General features: G+C 44.5%; 1 protein-coding gene across 3 annotated transcripts in view; it reads right to left on the reverse strand.

Moving 5' to 3' along the window:
- Positions 1 to 5,628, reverse strand: part of LOC144132482 (uncharacterized) — a 21,503-nt gene extending 15,875 nt beyond the window's left edge. For all 3 annotated transcript variants that reach the window (XR_013314826.1, XM_077664926.1, XM_077664925.1), the window contains exons 1-2: positions 5,496 to 5,628; positions 3,262 to 3,373 (exon numbers count right to left, since the gene is read on the reverse strand). Coding sequence is in view for 2 of the 3 variants with exons in the window: in XM_077664926.1 (XP_077521052.1) it covers positions 3,262 to 3,373; positions 5,496 to 5,574 (191 nt within the window). In the remaining variant the exon portion in view is untranslated. The remainder of the gene's footprint in view (positions 1 to 3,261; positions 3,374 to 5,495) is intronic.
- Between the last annotated feature and the right edge of the window lie 16,782 nt (positions 5,629 to 22,410).

A 22,410-nucleotide genomic window follows, 5' to 3' on the forward strand; every position in this document is an offset into this window, starting at 1 on the left:
GAGCGATACAGAAAATGTAGTTTGATCTTCGTAATAGACTGGCGAAATGCACCCATAGCAGAACGACATAGCGCAAACACATGACGAAGCAAACAGGAACGACGCAGGAGCTGTGGTGTCTGTGTTTGCGCCGTTCCCTTTTTTCATGCCACACCAACTAGCCAACAACAGCACCCTCTTGTACATCCAAAGATTTGTTTCCCTTTGTTGCAGATATATATATATATATATATATATATATATATATATATATATATATATATATATATATATATATATATATATATATATATATATATATATATATTAGCAGACAAGTTAAGGGAAATGAATGCTCGTTTGACAAATACATGAAGGAAGCCAACAGTCACCGAAACAAAGGTGGATTTGGGATTTTTTTTAATTTATAATGCGGATTAGTGGGAGAAAAATACTTCAATTAAGCTTTGATTAAAGAAAACTACTTAAAAAGCAGCAGAAAAAACAACCATGCCGCCGGTGGGATCCGAACCCACGACCTCCGAATATCGCGTCCGGTGATCTTACCAACTGAGCTACGGCGACGGCTGTCCAATCTGCTACTCTCGTGGGTATTTATGTTTTATTGCGTGTAAGCGAACCTTGAGAGTGTTCACCAGCGCCACCCGCGTCCATAGCGGCGGATGTAGCACGTCCTGTATTACCGCGAGTGTGACGTGGAGCGTCATCTAACGGCGAGGGCGGACACTGTGCTAGAGCCCTCTTATGCTACCTATGGCATCAAGACTGCCAGAAACGAGACCCTCGTTAAGCTATTAGCAGGCAAGTTAAGGGAAATTAGGGGCTCGTTTGACAAATACATGAGGGAAGCCAACGGTCACCGAAACCAAGGTGCATTGGGGATTTTTTTAAAATTTATAGTGCGGATTAGTGGGAGAAAAATACTTTAATTAAGCTTTGATTAAAGAAACCTACTTATAAAGCAGCAGAAAAAACAACCATGCCGCCGGTGGGATCCAAACCCACGACCTCCGAATATCGCGTCCGGTGCTCTTACCAACTGAGCTACGGCGACGGCTGTCCAATCTGCTGCTCTCATGGGTATTTATGTTTATTTGGCGTACGCCAACCTTGAAGAGTGTTCACCAGCGCCACCCTCCACCATAGCGGCGGACGTAGCACGTCCTGTAATACCGCGAGCGTGACGTGGAACGTCATCTAACTGCGAGGACGGAAACTGTGCGAGAGCCCTCTTAAGCAACCTGTGGCATCAAGACTGCCAGAACCGAGACCCTCGTTAAGCTATTAGCAGACAAGGTAAAGTAAATGAGGGGCCCGTTTGCACCTTGGTTTCGGTGACTGTTGGCTATACATATACATACATACACCACCACCCCTGCCAGTTTCTCTTGAAAGTTGCCTCCTCGTTGAACAGAGGTCAAGCGCTTCCCGCTTGTCACCAAAATGCCGTGACGAAAGACACCTCGAGGGCCTTTCTAAGGCAGCCCTCAGGTAGTGGGGAAGGAAATTTTGCTGCCTCTTTGTATTTTTAAATTATTGGTTTTTATTTTTAAAATAATTTTTGTAATTTGTTTTTTATTTTTATCGTTCGCCACTTTCGGATATAAGCATCCACGTTGGGGGATCGCCTTTTAAAATTGCAATCGATTCTCAACCTCCTTTCTTATTTTTGTCTTCCTGGTCTTTTCCTCCCCCCCCCCCCCTGTTGTTTGCACTCGTGCTTTAAGCTACCTTTGTACCTGGCGCACTCTTTATAAAAGCTGTGCGTTTCAAATGCTGTAGTACACCCGAAAAAGGCTGGTCCTCCAGCCATAACGTCGGGAAATAAATCCTGTTAAGTTTTTCAATTTCTGGTGACTTTGTACTATATTGATCAATCAGCTGCCCAGAAATACCTTTTGGTACGTATATATGGGTATATCAAATTTGAAAGGCTAAAATTCAGGAGGTTTTAAATTTGTATTCTGACTAGGTATTTCTATAAGCAGGAAGAATGTTAAAACTTCCACAAAGGACAATTTTTGCGGCACGTAAACAGTGCGTGGTGAGCACGAACAAGGGCGCAGCATCACTAAGGGCTTAAGTTAAATCCGACTACTGTGAACATTTTAAGACAGGCTGTGCCTCTCGCTCATTATCTGCTACTTCAAAATTATCACCGAATTATTGCCCAGCGACAGCGATTTCTGTTGAAAGGGGGCGCCACAGCCATCTCCTTGGGATTGTACAGAAAGCAGATTAGATCGCGCAAACTGCTACTGCCTGCTCACAAGCTGTGATGCTTGCTGCGAAATTCAGAAAAACATTTCAATATTTCTTCGCGACGCCCTCCTCAAAACTCGTGCCATTGACGTTAGTATGGTATAGCGTGGTCCCTTCGTTTTATGTTGCGTCAGTTTTCATTTCTGCCGCACTGTGCCATACCAGAGCTCTGGAGGAAACAGCGCAAAATGTACCTTCATGTTCGCCACGTTATTCTACACTTTCATTCCTATTCAACAAAAAAAGCCAACGTGTGGAAACAGCTGCAGGCGACGACTTCTCTATTTCTTTTCACGCCTTTTCAGTTTACAAAGCTTCCTTATATTTTAAAGCAGTCTTTTTGTATTCATGGATTGTAATAATCGGCGTATCCTTTGCTAGCCGTCCCAGTTTTGTACATTTGGTACAGAAGCTGTTCCGGTGAAGCGGTTGTCCCGGGCTCGAACACCGGATCAGGATGAATTTTCTTTAACCACGAAACTTCTGTGGCAGCTGTATAATATTCCTCTGCAACCGTATGGCTGAAGAATCGTACAAATATTGTATCAGATGTCTATTTGCTATAAAAAGGTTGTAAAACGTTAACTTATGACAATTAAGGGTGCCCCTTTGAATTCCGCGTCTTGCACCGTTCTGCTGCGGAGAAAACTGTGTGCCCGTAGTGATTTGCTAGAAATCGCTACTAATCTGGCTAAGTTGCAGCAGTTCAAATCAGGTGGTGAGCTTCTAACCTTTCTACCTCTGTTACTATAGCTTTTATTATTTTTCCTAAATTCACTGGCTTTAAAATTCCCATGAAACCCGCACTTGAAACCGCCTATTGTCAACATGTTCACTGGAAGAGAAAGTGGTCAGACACCTTTCCTTGGTGATTCAAAAAATAAACGTAAATCTTCGGCAATCTGCAGTTTGTCGTTAAATTCTGAGGCTGAAGACTGGATTTTTTCACGGAACATCGCGTTTGAAACCAATTTGCAGAAAATCTTCTGAGACACTTACCCGCAAATGCGTTCTACGGGATCGTCACCTTTTGGATCGAAGCCGTCGATCTGCTTCGAGACGCATTCCCCCAACTTAGTCAGATCTGAACAATTCCTTGCTGTGAACCCACCTGCGACCAAAGTGGCAAGAAAAAGTTTGCGTTGGTTTATGGGGGTTTAACGTCCCAAAGGGACTAACCCTATGAGCGACGCCGCAGTGAAAGGCTCCGGACAGTCTCAACCACCTCAGGTTCTTTAACGTGCACTGACATCGCACAGTACACGGTCCTGCAGAATTTCGCCTCCATCGAAATTCGACCGCCGCGGCCGGGACCGAAGCCGCGGCTTTCGGGTCTGCAAATCAGTGCCATAAGTACTAAGACCCCACGGCGGCTAGGAAAGAAAAGGGCTTTCCAGCGGCAGCTCTATGTGCATCGTTCGATAAAATCATCGCGTGGTAGTCGTCATACGCGCGCGCACCTTATGACTGCTCGCTGCTCTCAGTTCATCCAGCACTGTCAAAGCCGCACGCCCATACCCCGCCTACACCCCTGCCCTCACAATTTGAATCTCGTGAACGACAGCTGCACGCAGCTCATGCAGCACTTCCAGCAGAATCAAGTACTCGTCCATTGCGCTAATACGAGTGCAGCTGAATCAATGCGTACAACATCGGACAGCCCTGTCAAGAGTGACTTAATAGTCCCAGTGGCATTACTATTTCGTTGCACCCCAGCTGCTACTCATGTTGTGACTACCATTAGGGTAAACGTCCGTTCCCTAATTTTTTTTAATCATCTAAAAATCGTGTAGCGATGTAGGTACAGCGGTTTTGCAAGTTCACGGGGTTGCGGAACAATTTCAGGGGAGGGGGAGGTACGCCACGTGGCGTTAATAATAATAATAATAATAATAATAATAATAATTGGTTTTGGGGGAAAGGAAATGGCGCAGTATCTGTCTCACATCGTTGGACACCTGAACCGCGCCGTAAGGGAAGGGATGAAGGAGGGAGTGAAAGAAGAAAGGAAGAAGTGCCGTAATGGAGGGCTCCGGAATAATTTCAACCACCTGGGGATCTTTAACGCGCACTGACATCGCACAGCACACGGGCGCCTTAGCGTTTTTCCTCCATAAAAACGCAGCCGCCGCGGTCGGGTTCGAACCCAGGAACTCCAAAAGTAAAGGCAAATAGGCTATCTTGCATTGCCTAGAGGTTATGTGAGAAGTGAATTCAGATTTGAGCTCTTTAGTATTGTGTGTGCATCAACTGCTCCCTCTCTCTCTAAAGGAGACAAACTTACACGGGAACGCACTTGGACGGACAAGAACTAAACTTGGTAAGTGCGCGGCTCAACTTGCTCACTCAGTTCCCACCGCGGCCCCGTTGCATGGCTGGCCAGGACGAGCGAATTCGGTTTGTTCCCTAAAAAGTAAAAAGTGCTTCTCACAAAGCGGTCCAGTAAAAGATACACCCTCTACGGGAAGTGCATAATTCCACCTGACTCTCAGCAGTAGTATGTTGCTGAGCCCCTCAAGACCCCTTATTGTAGATATGTGAGCGTGTTAATTTCAGTAGGCGCATAAAAACGACGGCAATGGCTGTCCCGCTGCCCTCCTTTCACCACGAATAAAACCACGTTATCGATTCGACGTGTGAGTGGATGCATGAGAGGTAAGATAAATCACTCCTTTCAGATGGGTCCTGAAAACTAGTCTTTTTAACACGGCGACTGTTTTCTCGTTCTTGCACGGGTAATTCTCTTAAGTTTGAATTTTTACAGCTTGAGAAATTGACTCGACCAATGCTTGACTAACCTAAATCTTGCACGTGATTAAGAAGTTGTTTCCTGTGAGCACGACAAAGCTCACACGACAGGATAAGCGTTTCTGTAACTAGGGTTCTGGTCCTGTCTGCGCTTTTGTTATCGATAGCCACAATGCACGACTGAAAAATTTCGTCCAGGTTATGCTCCCGATCCTGCTTTGAGATATTTGAACTGTTTATATCATGGGATGAACGGCGCCTTTCTGGAAAAGCTTTGCGTGCTATAGCAGTTGAAGAAAGCTAATGTTATATAAATTGTATTTATTAAATTTTATTATATGCACTTTTTATAAAAAGAAGTAACTTTACACAGAACTTCACCCCGAAATTGTGTACTTAATTGGCGCACTGTTCAGACAGCCAGCATTTCCAGCGCTTTCACAGCACAGAGGGCTCACAGTGCCATCCTAGGCGTAGTACCTCACCTTTGAGCTTCTCTGTGTCGCAAACCAAGGCGCGAAGTGCTTTGTAACCTTCTTCCCTCCGAGTGAAGTTGCTTCTCATTGACTCGGGACAACGTGTGATACCGACGTAGAACGAAGACGTCTCGTTAAAGAACCTGTAATGAAATAATGCACAGCTGGAATAGTCTATTGAAGATCCGTGCGCTAATCATCATCAGAAGCAGTGTGAGGCCCAGTGCGAAACGAACCATGCACAAAAAATCCCTAAGCAGTCCCTTTCTGCTTTTTCTGGTCCTAGTATGCCCGACAAGCCTCCCCTCTTCTTTAGCATCTCCATCGCTGGGCTAAGTATACAACACATTAAGCATTTTTTCTTCATGCAAACCCACCATTTTGGAGACTCGCAGTGTAGAAGAAAGAAGTGTTTCATATCAGTGCATGTTAAAGAACCCCAGGTGGTCGAAATTTCCGCAGCACATCACAAAACGGTGTCCTTGAAAGAGTAAATCGCTTTGGGACGTTGAACCCCCATAAACGAAACCATAAACCAAACTTTCTTACCTCCGAAATCAAACCTACTTGCTTTCGTTGCATACGGAAAGTCGTAATGACGTTTTTGTAAGGCCAATCTGCAAATTCACTGTGCACAGGGCACATTGGTTGCTTGCAGGAGCGACCGCGCATACGTCCAAATGCTCTTCCAGCACGGACAATACGCACGCCGCCAAACTACGTGAGCTATGGGTTATGCTTTTATACCACATATTGGTCGCTGAGCCTCGGCTAATGGCGATCGGCGATTTCTGCATAGCTAAGCCGACCTGAACCGCATTTTATAATATTTAAAAGTTAATAAGGCGGATTACAGATACCTCCAACAAGTGCCCAAAAGAAAGGAGAAATTTAATCGTTCAACAGAAAGAATGTTAAATTTCTTTCTTGTCCTTTGTTGAACAGTATTGTTTAGTTTTCGAGTATTTGTGTGTTACCGAGGTTTTATATGTCACTTTACGCTTTTTAATCTTGGCACAGGTTCTATTGCTATAGCTACAGTGGCGCACGGTGGAAAACCTCCTGGAGACAGCAGGCCATCTATCTATCGAGAAGCATCGTCAGATCAGTGACCGATTGTGGGGAATCCTGAGTCAAATACAGTCTCAAAGACCTGCACTGCTACCTACACAATCTCTGCATTCGCTAAGCTTTAGATCTTGGTGGGTCCCGGTGTATCCTTGATGGAAGCAACCTTTTCCTCCTGCGCAACAATACCACTTGCTGTGATCCTGTGACCCAAAAATGAAAGTTCCTGCGTATAGAAGATACATTTGCTGTTCAGTTTGAGTCCTGCCTCTTTAATGCGTTGAAGTACTGCTGCAAGGTTATCTATGTGCTCCTGCCGGCCCCGCCCGAAGACTACAATGTCATCTATATAGAAGAGCACGCCCTTACATCCTTGCAGGACTTTGGACATAACACTCTGAAATGCAGAAGGCGCTGAAGTCAGTCCGAAGCACACTCGTTTAAAACGAAAGAGGCCTTCGTGAGTTATAAATGCGGTCAAATCGCGACTCGCAGGGTGAAGCATGACCTGGTGGTAAGCTGATGCGAGGTCTAGCTTAGAAAAATTTGTAGCCCCCACTAAACTATGCAATAGCTCTTCTGTATGAGGAAGGGGAAAGCTGTCTATTACGACAGCTTTGTTTGCTTGTCGAAGGTCTACACAGAGGCGAATATCTCCCTCTTTCTTCTTAACGACCACAATGGGTGACACCCATTCAGATGTCTCCACCCTCTCTATCCCGTCCAGATTTTCCAACCGATGGAGCTCTTCCGAGACCAATGGTCGTAGCGAGAGCGGAAGGCGCCGAAGTTTGGATTGCACTGGCTTCACCGTGGATCGCGTTTTGACGTGATGCACAAAACATTTCGCGAGGCCAAGGCCTGGATCGAAAAGAGATCCAAACTCGTCAACTAATTCCTTTGGGAGGTTAATATCCTGCACGGCTTTCGTCGGGTCAGGGCGCTGTTCCCTTCGAGAATTAGAAGTTAGCGTCGTTTCAAGGCACTGCAGAGATGACCCATCAATCTGTAGACCGAGGGCCTTGATGGCATCGATGCCCAAGAGTGAGGTGCCTTGTTCTACGACGAAGAAAAGAAGGCTTGTTGTGCTAGCTTTGTACGTAACGTTAGCGAAGAAACAGCCACGAACCGGAATTGGCTGTTTTGAATAGTCCAGTAACCGAACAGTCGGGGCCAAAAGTACTTGGCCTTCAAAATACTGCTTAAAAAGATCGTGCGCAACAATGGAAACTGACGACCCAGAATCTACAAGGAAAGTTATGTCCGCCCGGTCAATCGAAACTGTGACGTGAACAGCGGAGCGAGCGGCCGTCGTCACAGCCAGAATGCTCAAAACTTCCTCGCTAGGAGAGTCTTGGCTGTCTACCTCACGCACCGGAGAGGAGCCTCGTTTCTGGCAAAAAGAGCGGAAGTGACCCATGCCACCGCAATGGTGACAACGCTTGCTTTTGGCTGGAGACTGGCGGTTGTGCGACCGCTTCGAGCTCTCGTCGGATTCTAGTGTACGCGTAGGCGTATTTCCACGAGTATTTATGCGTCCAACATCTACAGAAGGAAATTCTTGCAGATCATTGTACGCCTGCTCAAACTGCCTTGCCAGTAGTACTGCTCTAGCGAACGAGAGAGACGATCCTTCAAGCAGAAGACGCTCGCGCAAGCTCCGAGACGAAATACCAGCAACGAACTGGTCACGCAGCGAATCTTCTTCGACAGGAAAAGAGCATGTAGCAGAAAGCTCCCGTGATGCAGTGATGTACTCATTCACTGATTCACCAGCTTGCTGAACTCGTCTACTGAAACGATGCCGTTCGGCAACAACATTGCTTGTTGCCGAAAAATGAGCGTGCAGAGCGGCGACTGCGATATCGTACAACGATACTTCAGGCCTTGTATCGCCTGTGCCCTTGCTATCTTCCGACGTTTTCTCAGTAGCAGTTTGCTCACCGAGCTTGACGTTGTCCAACGATGGAAGTGGTAATGTGTAAAATATGAGCTGACCTACGCCGGAGCTGTGAAGAAGTAGTGCTTTGCAACGATCCGGCGTGCAGTCAGAGTCCCCCGAAGCAAGCAGGTAGTTCTCAAAGATGAGGAACCATTGCGGCCACGCAACAGCAGGTCGACCAGGCACAGGCAGGAACGGGGGCGGCGGCGCGAGTCCAGATATGCTCATGGCGCCGGAAAGCAAGCGGCGAAAGTCACGCCCCCCGAAATGATCCCATCCTCGTCGCCAATGTTGTAGCGGCGGGTGCCGCCCAAGTACACGAACTGCTAGCAACCAAACATCCCCCGTTTATTGCCACATACAGTCATATATATAACATAGCGACACTGGTACCTCTGGCGGCAGGTGATCCCCAAACCGGAACCGAAACCACATATACAACACTATTTTTCCACTTCCTCTCTTTTTCACCATCTTCTTCTTTTCTTCTTCTCTTCTTTTACCCTGACCTGGAGTACCATTCGAGGCTAACAACCAGGCAGACCTCTCCTGTATTCATTAAAGTCTCTTCTCTCAATCTGTTGTCAATAAGCTGATTGATGCTCTCAGCGTTCATTCCGCTCCTCGCCATGAAAGTATTAACTCATAGTTAAAAAAAACGCTTCATTTTGTTCTCCCATGATGCTTACCAAACGTTTACAGCAATCACTTGACCAGTCAGCTCTAACTAACGAGTGGAAAAACGGGAAGGTGGTTCCAGTCTACAAATCCGGCTGCAAAGCATCGCCTAGTAATTATCTTTCCATTACCGTTACCAGTGCTTGTAAAATTCCTAACATATAATACTCACCAACGTTGTTAATTTCTTTAAATCTAACTCATTTTTTCCGTCATCGCAGTATGGGTTTCGAAAATCTTACTCTTGTGAAGGACTGCTAATATCGTTTACATAAACATTGCATTATACTCTATACCTATCATCAGTAGCTTATTGCATATTCTTGGATTTTTCCAAAGCTTTCGACAATATCTGTAACAAACTATTACTTCACAAATTAAAAAAAAACTTAATTTTGACTGTAACTTGCTGAAATGAGTTTGATGTTTTATTATTAGTGCCAGACAATTTTTTTTATTGTTATAACTCGTTTTACAGAAGTGCCTTCGAGAGTTTCAAAAGACTCAGTTCTTAGACCCCTACTGTTTCTATTTTAGGTTAATGATCTCCCTTCTCTTGTGAACTCCCAAATTCACCAATTCGCTGACCACTGTGCCATTTTTAGGGAAATAACCAACGCTCACGACATCACCTTACTGCAGTCAGTCTTTACCACTATAGGCAACTGGTGCCAGGAATGGTTAATGCAGCTCAATATTAACAAATGAAAGATCATGCGTGTAGCTAGAAAAGCTTCACCACCATCTCCCTACTATATCGATAATATTAATTCGCAATCAGTTTCATCTTGTAAATACCTAAGTGTTCACTTAAATCTTAACTGGTCTATTCATATCGAAACCATAATTAGAAATGCTAATCGAAGGCTTATTTGAACGATTGCTTTATAAGAGATTATTACAACCAAAACTCGAGTATGCAACAAACACCTGTACGTGTTTAGGTTTGCTTTATGGCGGTTTAACGCCCCAAGGCGACTAACGCTATGAGGAACGCCGTAGTGAAGGGATCCGGAAATTTATACCACCTGGGGTTCTTTAACGTGCACAGACAACGCACAGTACACGGGCCTCTAGAATTCGCCTCCGCCGAAATCCGATTGCTACGGCCGGGATCGAACCCGCGTCTTTTGGGTCAGCAGCCGAGCGCCATAACCACTGAGCCGCTGCGGCGGCTTTGACCTGTATGGGACCCTACTCATGGCAACTTGATTAGTGATCTCAAGGTAATGCAAAATAATTCCATACGTTTTATCCTTGCTAACTACAACCGCACAGAGAGTACAACTACCATGAAGTCTAATCTCAGCCTCCCTTCGGTGCCGTCGAGTATAAAACTGTTCAGTATCGCCCTGTTCCTCAAGTTGTATCTTCATGATGCAGTTCTTCTTGTTCGTACCTCCACTGCCCCTACTGGATGGTCTGGTCGACCCCCCGTATTGCCCTGATGATGCTGGCTGGAAAACGCACCTGGAACCAGCTCTGCTACAGGAGCACGGGTGTTCTCGGAACCATCACGCACGGAACTCAGCGCGCTGAGGGACGATTGCTCGTAACAATCAGTGCATCATCATCGATCTTCACAAACGTACCTGGAAGTGCACTGGTTATCTTTTCATTATCACGTGGCAAGTGCCGCGCAAATGAACCAGGATGTAAAGCTCCTTCGCCCGGACGCGTCTTTTCAGTGGGTTCGGTGCCATGGTTCGAGTTAACTGACCCTTCTTCAAGATGCAGGTTGTCACTGCCTTTTTGCCAAAAGGCCGAGTTACCGAGGGTTTGTAGTGCTGCCGAGCCCACGCTTCTCAAGGAAAATTGCATTCGAATATGCGTGGATGCTAGAAGCTACTCTTGTTAGCAGATGTCGAGACCAACCCAGGCCCCACTAGCGATGTTGATTCGTCATCTCCCGAGCTGGTCAATGTATTAAAATAGTTACAGTCTGGGCAGTCGGCGATACTTCTAGAACTAGAATCTATTCATGAAAATTTTTCCAACCATGGTAAAACTTTCGACGATCGAAGGAATAGGCTGGGCAAGATTGAATCTGAGTGCAAGTCACTTGCTTTCATGAAATCAGAGTTACGCGAAATACAATTTGCCTCGAATGAGTACATGGCCCAAGTGTCAGCGCTATCTGCCCGCATTGAAGAGGCCGAAAACCAACCTCGACGCAGCAGCAACTTATTGCTTTGCGCTCTTAAGGACTGAGAGGGCGAATTTATAATCATTTACCACTTCCAAAAGTTACTTAATATCCAAATTGAGCCGAGTAATATTGAACGTGCTCACAGGTTGAGCGTGTACAGAAATGGTAAAGGCAGGTCCATAATCGTTACGTTTTAGCACTTTAAGATAATGGAACGAGTAATTTCACTGGCCAAAAATTTCAAAGGAACACAGTAGAGTGCCAGTGAAGTCTTTTAACCAAACACGCCTTGCCTGCAAGCAACTTGTTCAGTTTGGAAAGGCACATGGTTTGAAATCCAAACTAAGACATGACCGGCTCATTGCTGACAATACAACGCAAATTTATGAACACACTACCCAAACAGTTGTCGAACAGAAATCCTAGCGCCATGTGTATAAAGAACGCGATGTCACCAAGACTGATCTCTCACCGATATTTTTCTTGTATTATAATATTTGAAACATTATACCGAAACGCGATGATGTATGCAACCTCGCCTCATGTTTCTCTAGAGGTCTGGTTTTGCTTACCGAAACTTGGCTTCACTCATTGATAACAGATTCTGAGATCCTACCTTCGTTTAACAATTTAGATATCTTTCGCAAAGATCAAGCTGCCAATGTACGTGGCGACGATTTTATTATCGCTGCTAACCGAACACTGATTTGTACGCTTGTGGACATAACCACTCTAGAAATTATTTGGATAATCACTAATGCCACATTGCCACGCACGCTCCTCGGTGTTTGTTATGAACCACCGTCTAATCACAGCACTTTCAATTCCTTATTCCATGATTCTTTGTAAGCTTTAACCACAAGGCAATAAAAAGAACGCCATACTTCTTTTCAGATATTTTAATTTCTCATCAATGAGCTAGATTCACCGTGCTATCACACTATACAAAAACAACCATGAGGGCGGATTTCTTGGCACGTGCCTTAAATTTGGTCGAACGTAACTAGTCGCAGAACCTACACGCACTACTGACAATTCATGCAGTATACTCGATCTAATTCTAACAACCAATGCCGATATCTTTCCGGCACTCACTTTTCTCCCCTCCGCAAGTGATCAAGCATTTATATGCTGATCTATGCACTGCATACGCTCAAAAAGGTTCTCTGCGCCTGTATGCCAGTCGAGCTACCTTTTCACACAATTTCACTACTTGCCATCACGAACGCCCTCTGGAGAGCAACTAGCAACTTTTTAAAAAGAAATGCTACGCCTAACTGCAAAGTACATTCCTAATATTTCAATAACAGAGCATTCTCAGTCTCTGTGGTTCAACACAGCACTGAAACGGTTGCACAAAGAAAAAAAAGACTTCCGTTCTGCAAAAGAATCTTACACTGACACTGCAATGCACTGCCAGATTTCTACACTGCTATTGAGTAGAATAAATTGTTACGGCACACTAAACGCAACATTTACAATGATACCCTGTCATCTATGCTACACTGTGACCCGAAAAGTTTTTTGGAAAACAATTAATCCTTCCTTTTCTAACAGAATTTCCTTGAGCTGTAGCCATGGCTATCCTGAACCTGAAAGCGACATTGCAGTTGTTTTGAGTGATGTAGTTTGCAGTGTTTCCACTAACGAGACTGTTATCAACCCCCATCACCACCACCTTGTGCACGTGCTCAAATGACAGCTATTAATTTTGATCCAAACGGCATTTCTAATGCATTGACCAACTAAAGAACTCATCCTCAACGGGAACTAACGGTACAAACTCTAAAGTACTTAAAAACACTAAACACATTAGTACCGTCAATTTGTCACTTATATTCCAGCGGTCGCTATCATGCGGTTCCATTCCCGCAGATTGGAAGGTCGGGAAGGTCGTTCTTCTCTTCAAAATAGGTAACCGATCATGTCTAAATAACTATAGGGCAATATCTTTTACAAGTGTTTGTTTTAAAATCATGGAGCATGTTATTTATTCCCAGGTGGCCAAGTTCCCGTCATCTGTCAACTTCTCTCACCCAAATCAACATGGCTTCCATCAAGGTCACTCCTGTGAAACGTAACTCGCTCTTTTCTTGATGACATTCACTCATATCTAGGCCTTAACACACCTACTGACGCCCTACTTATGGATTTCTAAAAAGCTTTCGACCACATTCCCTATAGTCGCGCACTGCTAAAACTCTCGTGCCTTAACTTACACCCACGTGAAGTCAACTGGGTCAGCGAATTTCTAACCAACCGTCTGCAGTTCGTCTTTACCAACTCTTACTCATCCGCCTTTTCCGATGTCTTGTCAGGCGTTCCACAAGGCCGTGTACTTGGACCCTTTCTCTTCATAATCTATATTAAAGACCTGCCCCTTAATGTTAATTCTAACATTCGGCTTTCCCCTGATGATTGCGTAGTCTACCTCCAATAAATAACCTGTCTGACGTTAGTGCTCTCCAGAACGATTTCCTTAAAACAAAAGGTTTGCGCGATACCTGGCTTATGGAAATAAACGTCAACAAAAGTCTCTTTGCTCTCTTTTCACCGCCGTCGTAAGCACCTCCCACTCGCCGCCTGTACGACTGTCCTACCGTAACCGACACAAGTGCCTAGGCATTAACTTTTCCCGCGACCTATCTTGCTGCAATCATATTAATCAGGTTGCTAACTCTGCTAACCGCACTCTTGGCTAGCAACGCCGTAACGCTGCTTTAGTGTTCTCTAGTGTAGAACTTATCGTCTATGTCGCACTTGACCGAACTAGAGCATGCTCATTCCATATTCGATCATCATCAAGCTAACCTAGCAAATTTGCGTGAATCTGTTAGAAATCATGCGGATAGCATCATACTATCCAATTACTCCTGTCACACTAGCGTCACCAAATTAGAGACCCAACTTGATCTCCACCCCTTAGTTTGCCGCGGTAAACTAGCACGTCTGTGCCTATATCACAGATTTCTTCATACCATGCCTCCGGACATCTTCATCCGTCCAGCTTATCGCTTATCCCGCACAGCCATCCAAAAGCCGTTTATCCTGAGCGCACCCAAGCTACACCATTCCAGAAACCATTTTTTCCTAAGAATAGCCTAGGAATGGAACGACCTTCCCGCCGACGTGTCCTTGGTAACAGACCGTCATCAATTCAAGACCGCCATCGAAAATCTCCTCTATACTCACCTGTAACCCTTATATTGCAGTACACCACACCCACCACTCATGTAATCCCCGTAAGGGGGCCTTTGAGGTGTAAATAAATAAATAAGTATATAAATAAATGAATAAATAAATCATCCCGATCTACATGATGGCCTCATCCCCAGCCAATTTTTGTATCCCACCCCATTGATCATAGTTACAAAGTCGGAATTGTGTCATACAACAAGATTTGCTTCTCGCAGTCATTCCTGCTGGGAACCTCGCGTGACTGGGATCGCCTTCCAGGAGGCGTTGTTAGCATTAATGATTACAAGCAGTCCCAAGAAGCACTTGCTAAAATTGTATATTCAGGTGTTATTTAACACTAAATCAAACAACTGTATTTTTCTCTTTAATTTTGATATTTACCACTCCCCCTATGTTATCCCTCTGGCCCTCCAGGGTAACATAAATAAATAAATGAAATAACATAAACAAAATCTTCTCCCCAATTATTCACCACGACATCTGTAAATACTACCGCTGATCATGCGGCAAACAATATTGGAGAGATTGTGCCTCCCTGCCTTACACTTGGCCGTATTAGGATTTTCTTTCGTTATGGAAGACTATCGTGGTTGTGCACCCTCTACAGATATTTTCCATAATTCTTACCTATAGCTCTTCTATGGTCCGGTTATGCGTGCCCCATGGAGTGGCGTAGCGCTCGGAGCGGCAGTTGTGCGGTCACAGTGCTCAGCGGCAGTACCACGGTACACAACACACTACTCTTTCTTGTTTGTTTGATAAGATGAGAGCCTCTCTAATCCATTCGCTGTAAATAATTCAGGTCATTTTAAACAGAAACGTTCGAAATAATTACCCATTCTTTTCATTAACGTTTAGGATAAAATATTGGTTTCTACGGATCTGATATTGAGAGATGTAACAGTGCAATGGTTTCTACCTTAACATTCTCCTCACCTGCAAAAAAAAAACCCCAAAACATCGCGAGCGCACGTCCGTTCAATTTCCTCTTTTATCCATTTGCTCTTCACTGCGTGACATACGGAGACGAAAAAACCTTCAGAGAAGTTCGCTTTTTAGCAGTATAAGGAAACCGATGTGCGTACGCGATGCTCATTAATGGTGTGTCAGGTATACGCTGGCTTTATTTGGTTCCACTTACGGCAGTCTTATAAAAATAACACATGAAACCTGATTATTATCAATTTTAACACGTAGAGATGGCAGCGAACTCTTCTGACAGGTCACCACGGCTTCAAGTACTCGTTGTAGAGGGGAACCGAAAACACAAACATGCGCAACGAACTGTAGTATGCAAATTCCTGAACTTGCGCCATTATTAACTACGAAGAACTAGCAATTATGTAAAAAATTATGCAATATAGCGAGGATTTCCGGAACATAGGCAGGAAAAAAGTCGCCGAATCAGACATTTTTTGGTTCACGTAGGGAATTTTCTCGTGCGGCATGAAAGTTCAATCTCGTTCCAGATGTCCCGCTTTTTTTGGCACAACAGGCAGATGGCCCGTTGTAGAAGTTCCATCTTTTTTCACATCCGCCAGTTGTGTTCTCCACTCCATTTCTTGGTATTTCTGCTCTTTTTTATATCATTTCCTCCTTCACTGCAACACAGTGAGCGCAAACACTACATTTCTGGTCTCTCTTTGTTCCCTCTTTCTTGCTACTTTAGCAGCGCTGACTTTTTTTTGCTCTTTTTGAGTGAAGGTTAACCATACCAATGTGGGCTTTGAGGATACGTTTATCACGTGCCCCTCCTGGCTGTCAACGTTCTGAGTGGTTGTGGCCCTAGGTGGCCAAGCCAAAGGGCACAATATCGATTTCCGGCCACTGAGCGGGCGGATTCAATGGAAATGTTAAAATGGTTAATCGCGCGTGTGCTTTACGATGTCAGTGGGCGTTTTAGGGGCCATGACATGGTTCTTTGACGTATTACAGTTTTGTTGTATGCCAGTATGTATTTTTTTATTTCCAAAGATTAACTTTTCTCGACACGCTGTATATTACCAGTAATGCGATCGAAACCGCGACCGGCAAACTTCTCCTACCGACTACGAACGCCACATTGAAAACCTCGCGTGACGTCACAAGGGCATCATGCTGCTGCGTTGTCTGCAACACATTGCATGATGCCAGCGGATATCAATCCTGTCAGTCCGTAGGCACCGAAGGACACTGCGTTTTAGCTTTTGAGGCAGCTGTTTCGAGTATACACAACGTTTCATTTCACTATTTTTATCTTTATTGCCTCAAAGAAAAGTTCACTGGCCGCAGTGGCTCAGCTGCTTTCGCCTTCGGATGCTGATCTCAAGGCCGCAGTGTTGAACCCGCCTCGGCGGCCGCGTTGTCATGGGGCTGAATGCGAATAAAATGGCAGAATTTTAACGTAGTTAAACCGAGTAGACGTCGTAAAGCATGTGTTTAGCCTGATTGGCTCATCGTTTTTGTCTGCTGCGTCATGGTCACATCTGGTGACGTTATCAGACTCAGGCTAATCACTGATCGAGGTGAAGCTGATATGATGTGTTCGCGTCGCTGATGACAGAATGAAGAGGGCGATGTGTAATGCATAGCACGAGAGTGTTTAACCCGAACCCTGGCCAATCCCCCACCATGGCTATGTGCCATCATCGCTTTTGAGGCAACAACACGAAGCGTGATCGGCCAGGCTTATGATGTTTGGATAGGTGGGGGCGTGCAGGGGTATGGTGGCCTGGTGTTTTGTGCCGTAAGCATGCTTGGATTTTTTTTTCGGCCCTATTTCCATGCAGCAAAGAAAAGGAAGCTGCGTCGATAGCGTAATGCTCTCGTGACGCGGCCAGTGAAGCTGATCTGTTCGCGGCGCTGGGGGTTCGAATCCCAGTCACGTCAATGCTTTTTTTTTTCAAATTTTTATTTATAATTTTGCTCGGTTACACCGACGGAGGCGACGCTGATCAACACTTGAACAGGCTTTAAGATCTCCGCTCTAAAGAATACTATGATCTCTTCCTCGTAATCTATTCTCCAATGTCATGCGAGGTCCATGTCATCTCTTTCCCTCCCCCCCAGTAGAGCTGCGCTCAAGAGGAGGGGGGGGGGGGGCAGAGAGGGACAGAGATAGATTACAAGGAGCTCACACAGGCTGCGCGCACCTTTCTGGAATTAGTTATTATGCAGGCCAGCTTCTGGCTCTTATTTGCCGCATTACCAGTATACTAATCACCATTAATATTTTTTTCTGCCTTTCAGTGTAGGCTGTAGTACCAGGAAATAAAATATTGCGCATCAAACCCGGTCAAAATAAAAAAAACATGCCTTTATGGCGCTAGCGCGAAATTTCATTTTTACCATTGCTACGAAATTAGGAACGAACTTCGACAGGTCGTTCCGGGCCCTTTTGTGGAAAGCTCATCTTTGCACTTGAAAGCGCAAGCTAATCATTGTCACGGGTGCGGTAATCTTGGAGTACGCGCTTACTTGGAAGACCCAGATAGAAACACCATCTAGCAGACTTCGTACACTCGCACAGCGATTCACCCGTATTCTCGAATGTGTCTCACCGCATCGTTGTCCTAGCGGTCAGAGAGGTGCGTGGTTCGATCTCCAGTGCCGCCTAGTACCATCGATGGCACAGTCTGTACAGCTTTCCCCTGGCCTTGTGCTCGGCTTCTCTGGGATGAAACGCTTGGAAAAAGGAATCTCTGACCCAACAATGTGTATACAAAAATACATTGGAGCATGGCGCTCTTTGGGAAATAGGTGCCCCTGCGGCAATAAAATTCAACGAAATTATCACCAGATTTGCTGTAAAAATGAGCAATGTAATGTTTAGGACAGTTTTGAACTCTGACAGATGCAAGAAACTTGTCGGAATTAGCATTGTGCAGGTGTATACACGGTCCTGGTAACATCTCCTTTCATTCTTTTTCACGATAACATTTATCTCCAGTGTCCTTACCACACGCTCATTTAACTGAGGACGGTGGCACCAAAGCGAACATGTGCGTCATCAACCATTCCTCTTTCTGCTCCTTATGTCGTGAGCAAACGCTGTGGCAAGTGCTTCCGAATTAACGACTTGTTTTCTCTAGAGGTTCCGTGGGCATGACAGGGGTACTTCACTCTTCAGAGTTACGCTGTTTGATTGAAACGTATTTTGTTGCTTGCTGAGGATGTAGAAAGTAATCGGGGCTTAACATGCAGAAGGTCATGGCTAAAATTTAATGGCTTTGAAGGGCAAAAATAGGCGAACACATGAATCCTTGGCAACTATCCACGGTGAATTGGACACACGTACGCAACTCGAGAGCAGGGTTAAAGATACTGAAGATAAATTTATACATCCTAAAAAGCTTGACGTATCAGAAACTTAATATAAACGATGTCGAGAACAGAAGCAGGCGGTCGAATTAAACTCTTTTTGGCTTTACTGAAAATAAGACGACACAACAGAAACCCTAAAAAAAGAAGTAATTTCTGGTGCTTTTCTAGAACAAATTTCAAGTGCCTATCTCGGGGATTGAAAAAATATATCGCTTGGGAGAAAGGTACTACTTCATTAGAGTGACGAAGCACAAATTTTGAACAATGGTTCGAAGCTAACGGGCTGCCTTATGAGATATTTGATGGCATATATTACCACACTGCAACCATTTGTTGGTTATCGTTGACTGCTCTAGCACATACAACCAGATAACAACACCAGTGTATGACTGGAAAAATGCTGATGATGTCGCCGTTCTTGATGTCTTTATTGGCTATTATTCAGAATTTGATACCAATTATACTGATTCGTCGGAATCATGTGATGATCTCTTGTTGACATTTAAGCACGAGGTGGAACACTGCGTACCCCTCCATGCTCCCGCATGGGTAAAAATTGAAGGGGACACATAGGCTCCGCTTTAAAGGCAAACTAAACCTTTTTGATATTTCCGCGATATTCTAGCAGTTAAATCATAGAGACTGCAGGTAAAGCATACAAAGTTTTTTTTTGCGCAAGCATTTAAAATAGTGGCATAATCGACGGTTGAAAATTACTTTTCTCTTCAAAGTGAAGGATGAGTGCGGGGAAGCTCGGTGTGACGTCACTGAAGGTAAGATTTCGCATTACTGCTGCCGTCAACCACACCCTGCCATGCATCGTTGGATGCTGCCAAACAACGCTCGGTGCGATTTGCCTTAAGCGGCGTTGGCTTATTTTCTTCAAAGCAAGCGTTTTGCGTTGGAATGTACCGGTACTTTCCATGACGTCATCATGCGCACTCCCTTGGAGCTGTGCACTGCGGAGAAGCTTGAAGGCCGTCGCGGTTTTAATCGGCGATTACGTAACCATTTCGACTGCTAGCCCAAAAGGACTTCGCATGTTTGTGCAAGTTTCACACATTCCAACTTTTTAAGGTCATCGATTTCTAAAACCTATGCAGTTGCCCTTTAAGGGTAAGACGCAATAGCGTTAATATGTGTGCGGAATTGGGCATCCCCGATTTTACAATCATAAATCCCTGGCAGTGCTCATACCTCTCCTGGCGCAGTGGCACAGCGTTTAAGTGTTGAGCCAATGCACTGCAGTGGCAAGTGGTGCCACCGGTCGACCTTGCGCGACCCAGGGTCCCAGGGTGCCGAGTAACCTCTCGGGGCCAATCATGAATTTAGCTCCCACCTGCCACGATGGTCAGTTTGCTCACAATCAGGTGGACTGGTTGGGGTGGCTCCAAAAGAGTCACGTGACCAAGGAGGCCCACCTAGGTTGCTTCTTCCGGGAACTTCTCGCTCAACGCCGATGACGACGACGGATTTTCAGCAGAACTCGAGCCTTAGAGCTAGCGCATTAAAACTGTAAATATATTTATTCCCTTGATGACTCCAGACGTCATAAAATGAAGCGATAACTATCACTACTGAGGAAACTTATACGAAACATTGCACTCAGGTCGTGCACTGAAAAAAATCAAGCTTTAAGAACTGCGAAACACAAATATACAAATATCACGACTAGAAATTTTATCAAAAGCACTCCCCCAAAATTCTAGAGGCGTCTGAACTCTCGAAGACGTTGAAAAAGCCATGTACCACCACATGAGATTTTAAAAAGGGCTAACGTCTTTAGTCAGTATTTCCATTCAGTCTTCGCACTTTTTATTACCATTCTATGCCTCTCCTAGAATCATAAATCACTTCCCGTTACGTAAACAGAGGCGTAAAACAACGAATGACTCGTGCACTTTGGCATTGTTACTAAGTGTTGATGAAAAACAAATCTAGCAGCACTTACAATTTTCCAAATCCATTCCTGAAGAGATACGCAGAGTTCGTATCGAAATACTTACTCCTTGTTTATAAGAAATCCTTCCAAAATGCAGATGTGCTGAGAAACTGGCCAATTGCTTAAGTTGTTCCTGTGTCCAATCTGGAGACGCTACAACTGCTTCTAACTAACGCCCCATTTCAGTCAGCTGTACTGCATAGAAGTATCTTTAACACGTCATTTTCAAGCACAGTGTAACATTCCTATAAAGAAACAATGTGCTCATTCCTAACCAACACTGCTTTATAAACGGGCTGTCAACGACAACTCGGCTTTTAGAAACAATTCACGATCTCGCATCTGCTCTTGACACACAAGGCCAGGTTGATGTCTTATTCCTTGACTTGCCAAAGGTGTTTCATCGCGTATTGACATTCAGAACTGTTGCTCAGACTTCAACACTTCCTTGGCAACAATAAAGTTACTAACTAGTTAAAAGAGCATCTTTTAGAGCAATAGCAGTAGGTGCAATTATGACAACCATGCATAGAACCATGTTAAACTAATGTCTGGCGTACCTCAGGCAACGCTGCCGGCACCTAACTCACTTCTCCTTTACATCCACGACCTGTAGAGTTAAATGTTAATGAAGCAGACCGAATGTTCGCCGACGATTGTATTATTTATAAAGAAATTAAGTGTCATGATGACCATGTCGCTTTAAACAATGCATTGTTCGAAGAGAAAAATGAAGTCGGGAGTGGCAGATGACGTCGAAGGACCAGAAATCAGTTTTTATGAGTCTGTAAAGAAAAAAGAACCCGCTCATTTTCCCTTACGCTGTTGAAAACTGGTTCTTAAAAGCAGTCCAAGAATGCAAATATATCGGAGTGAAAATCTCTTCTGATCTGAAATGGGATAAACATGTGCAATAAGCATCGTCAAAAAGCACTTTCTGACCAGAAATCAGTTTTTATGAGTCTGTAAAGAAAAAAGAACCCGCTCATTTTCCCTTACGCTGTTGAAAACTGGTTCTTAAAAGCAGTCCAAGAATGCAAATATATCGGAGTGAAAATCTCTTCTGATCTGAAATGGGATAAACATGTGCAATAAGCATCGTCAAAAAGCACTTTCTGAGCATTTTTTTCTTCAAGGATCGATCCCCTCTGCCTCTCCTAGCACCAAGCTATTGGCATACTGTTCCCTTGTCAGTCCTGCATTTGAGTACGTACAAAATTCTCGGTTGGTTTGCGTACGCACATCAATGAATAAATAAGTTAGAATGTGTCTCAGCGGAGAGCAGCCAGGTTTATTTTTAACAAATATCTGTATAATGATTCTCCAACTGAACTCTTGGACAAAGGAAGCCTCGCCTGTATTATTAACCGCACCCGAGCCTTGTGCCTCAGGTTCATCTTTCTTCTCTTAAACGGTGCACTGAAATTAGTCTCTGCGCTTTACTGGTTTTTCCAACTAAAGGAAATAGCAGGAAAAATTTTCGCAGCATTTAATAGAGCATAAATTTCGTGCTGACACTTTTGGTTATTCATATTTCTTGCAAGCCACAAGAGAATGAAGTATGTTACCCGGTAAGGTTGTTAATTCTGAATCTCGGAGCAGTTTTCTTTCTAAACTCTCATAATTGTTCATTCGAACCATTATA

The sequence above is a fragment of the Amblyomma americanum genome, chromosome 5 (genome assembly GCF_052857255.1).
Source record: "Amblyomma americanum isolate KBUSLIRL-KWMA chromosome 5, ASM5285725v1, whole genome shotgun sequence".
Taxonomy (NCBI): Eukaryota; Metazoa; Arthropoda; class Arachnida; order Ixodida; family Ixodidae; genus Amblyomma; species Amblyomma americanum.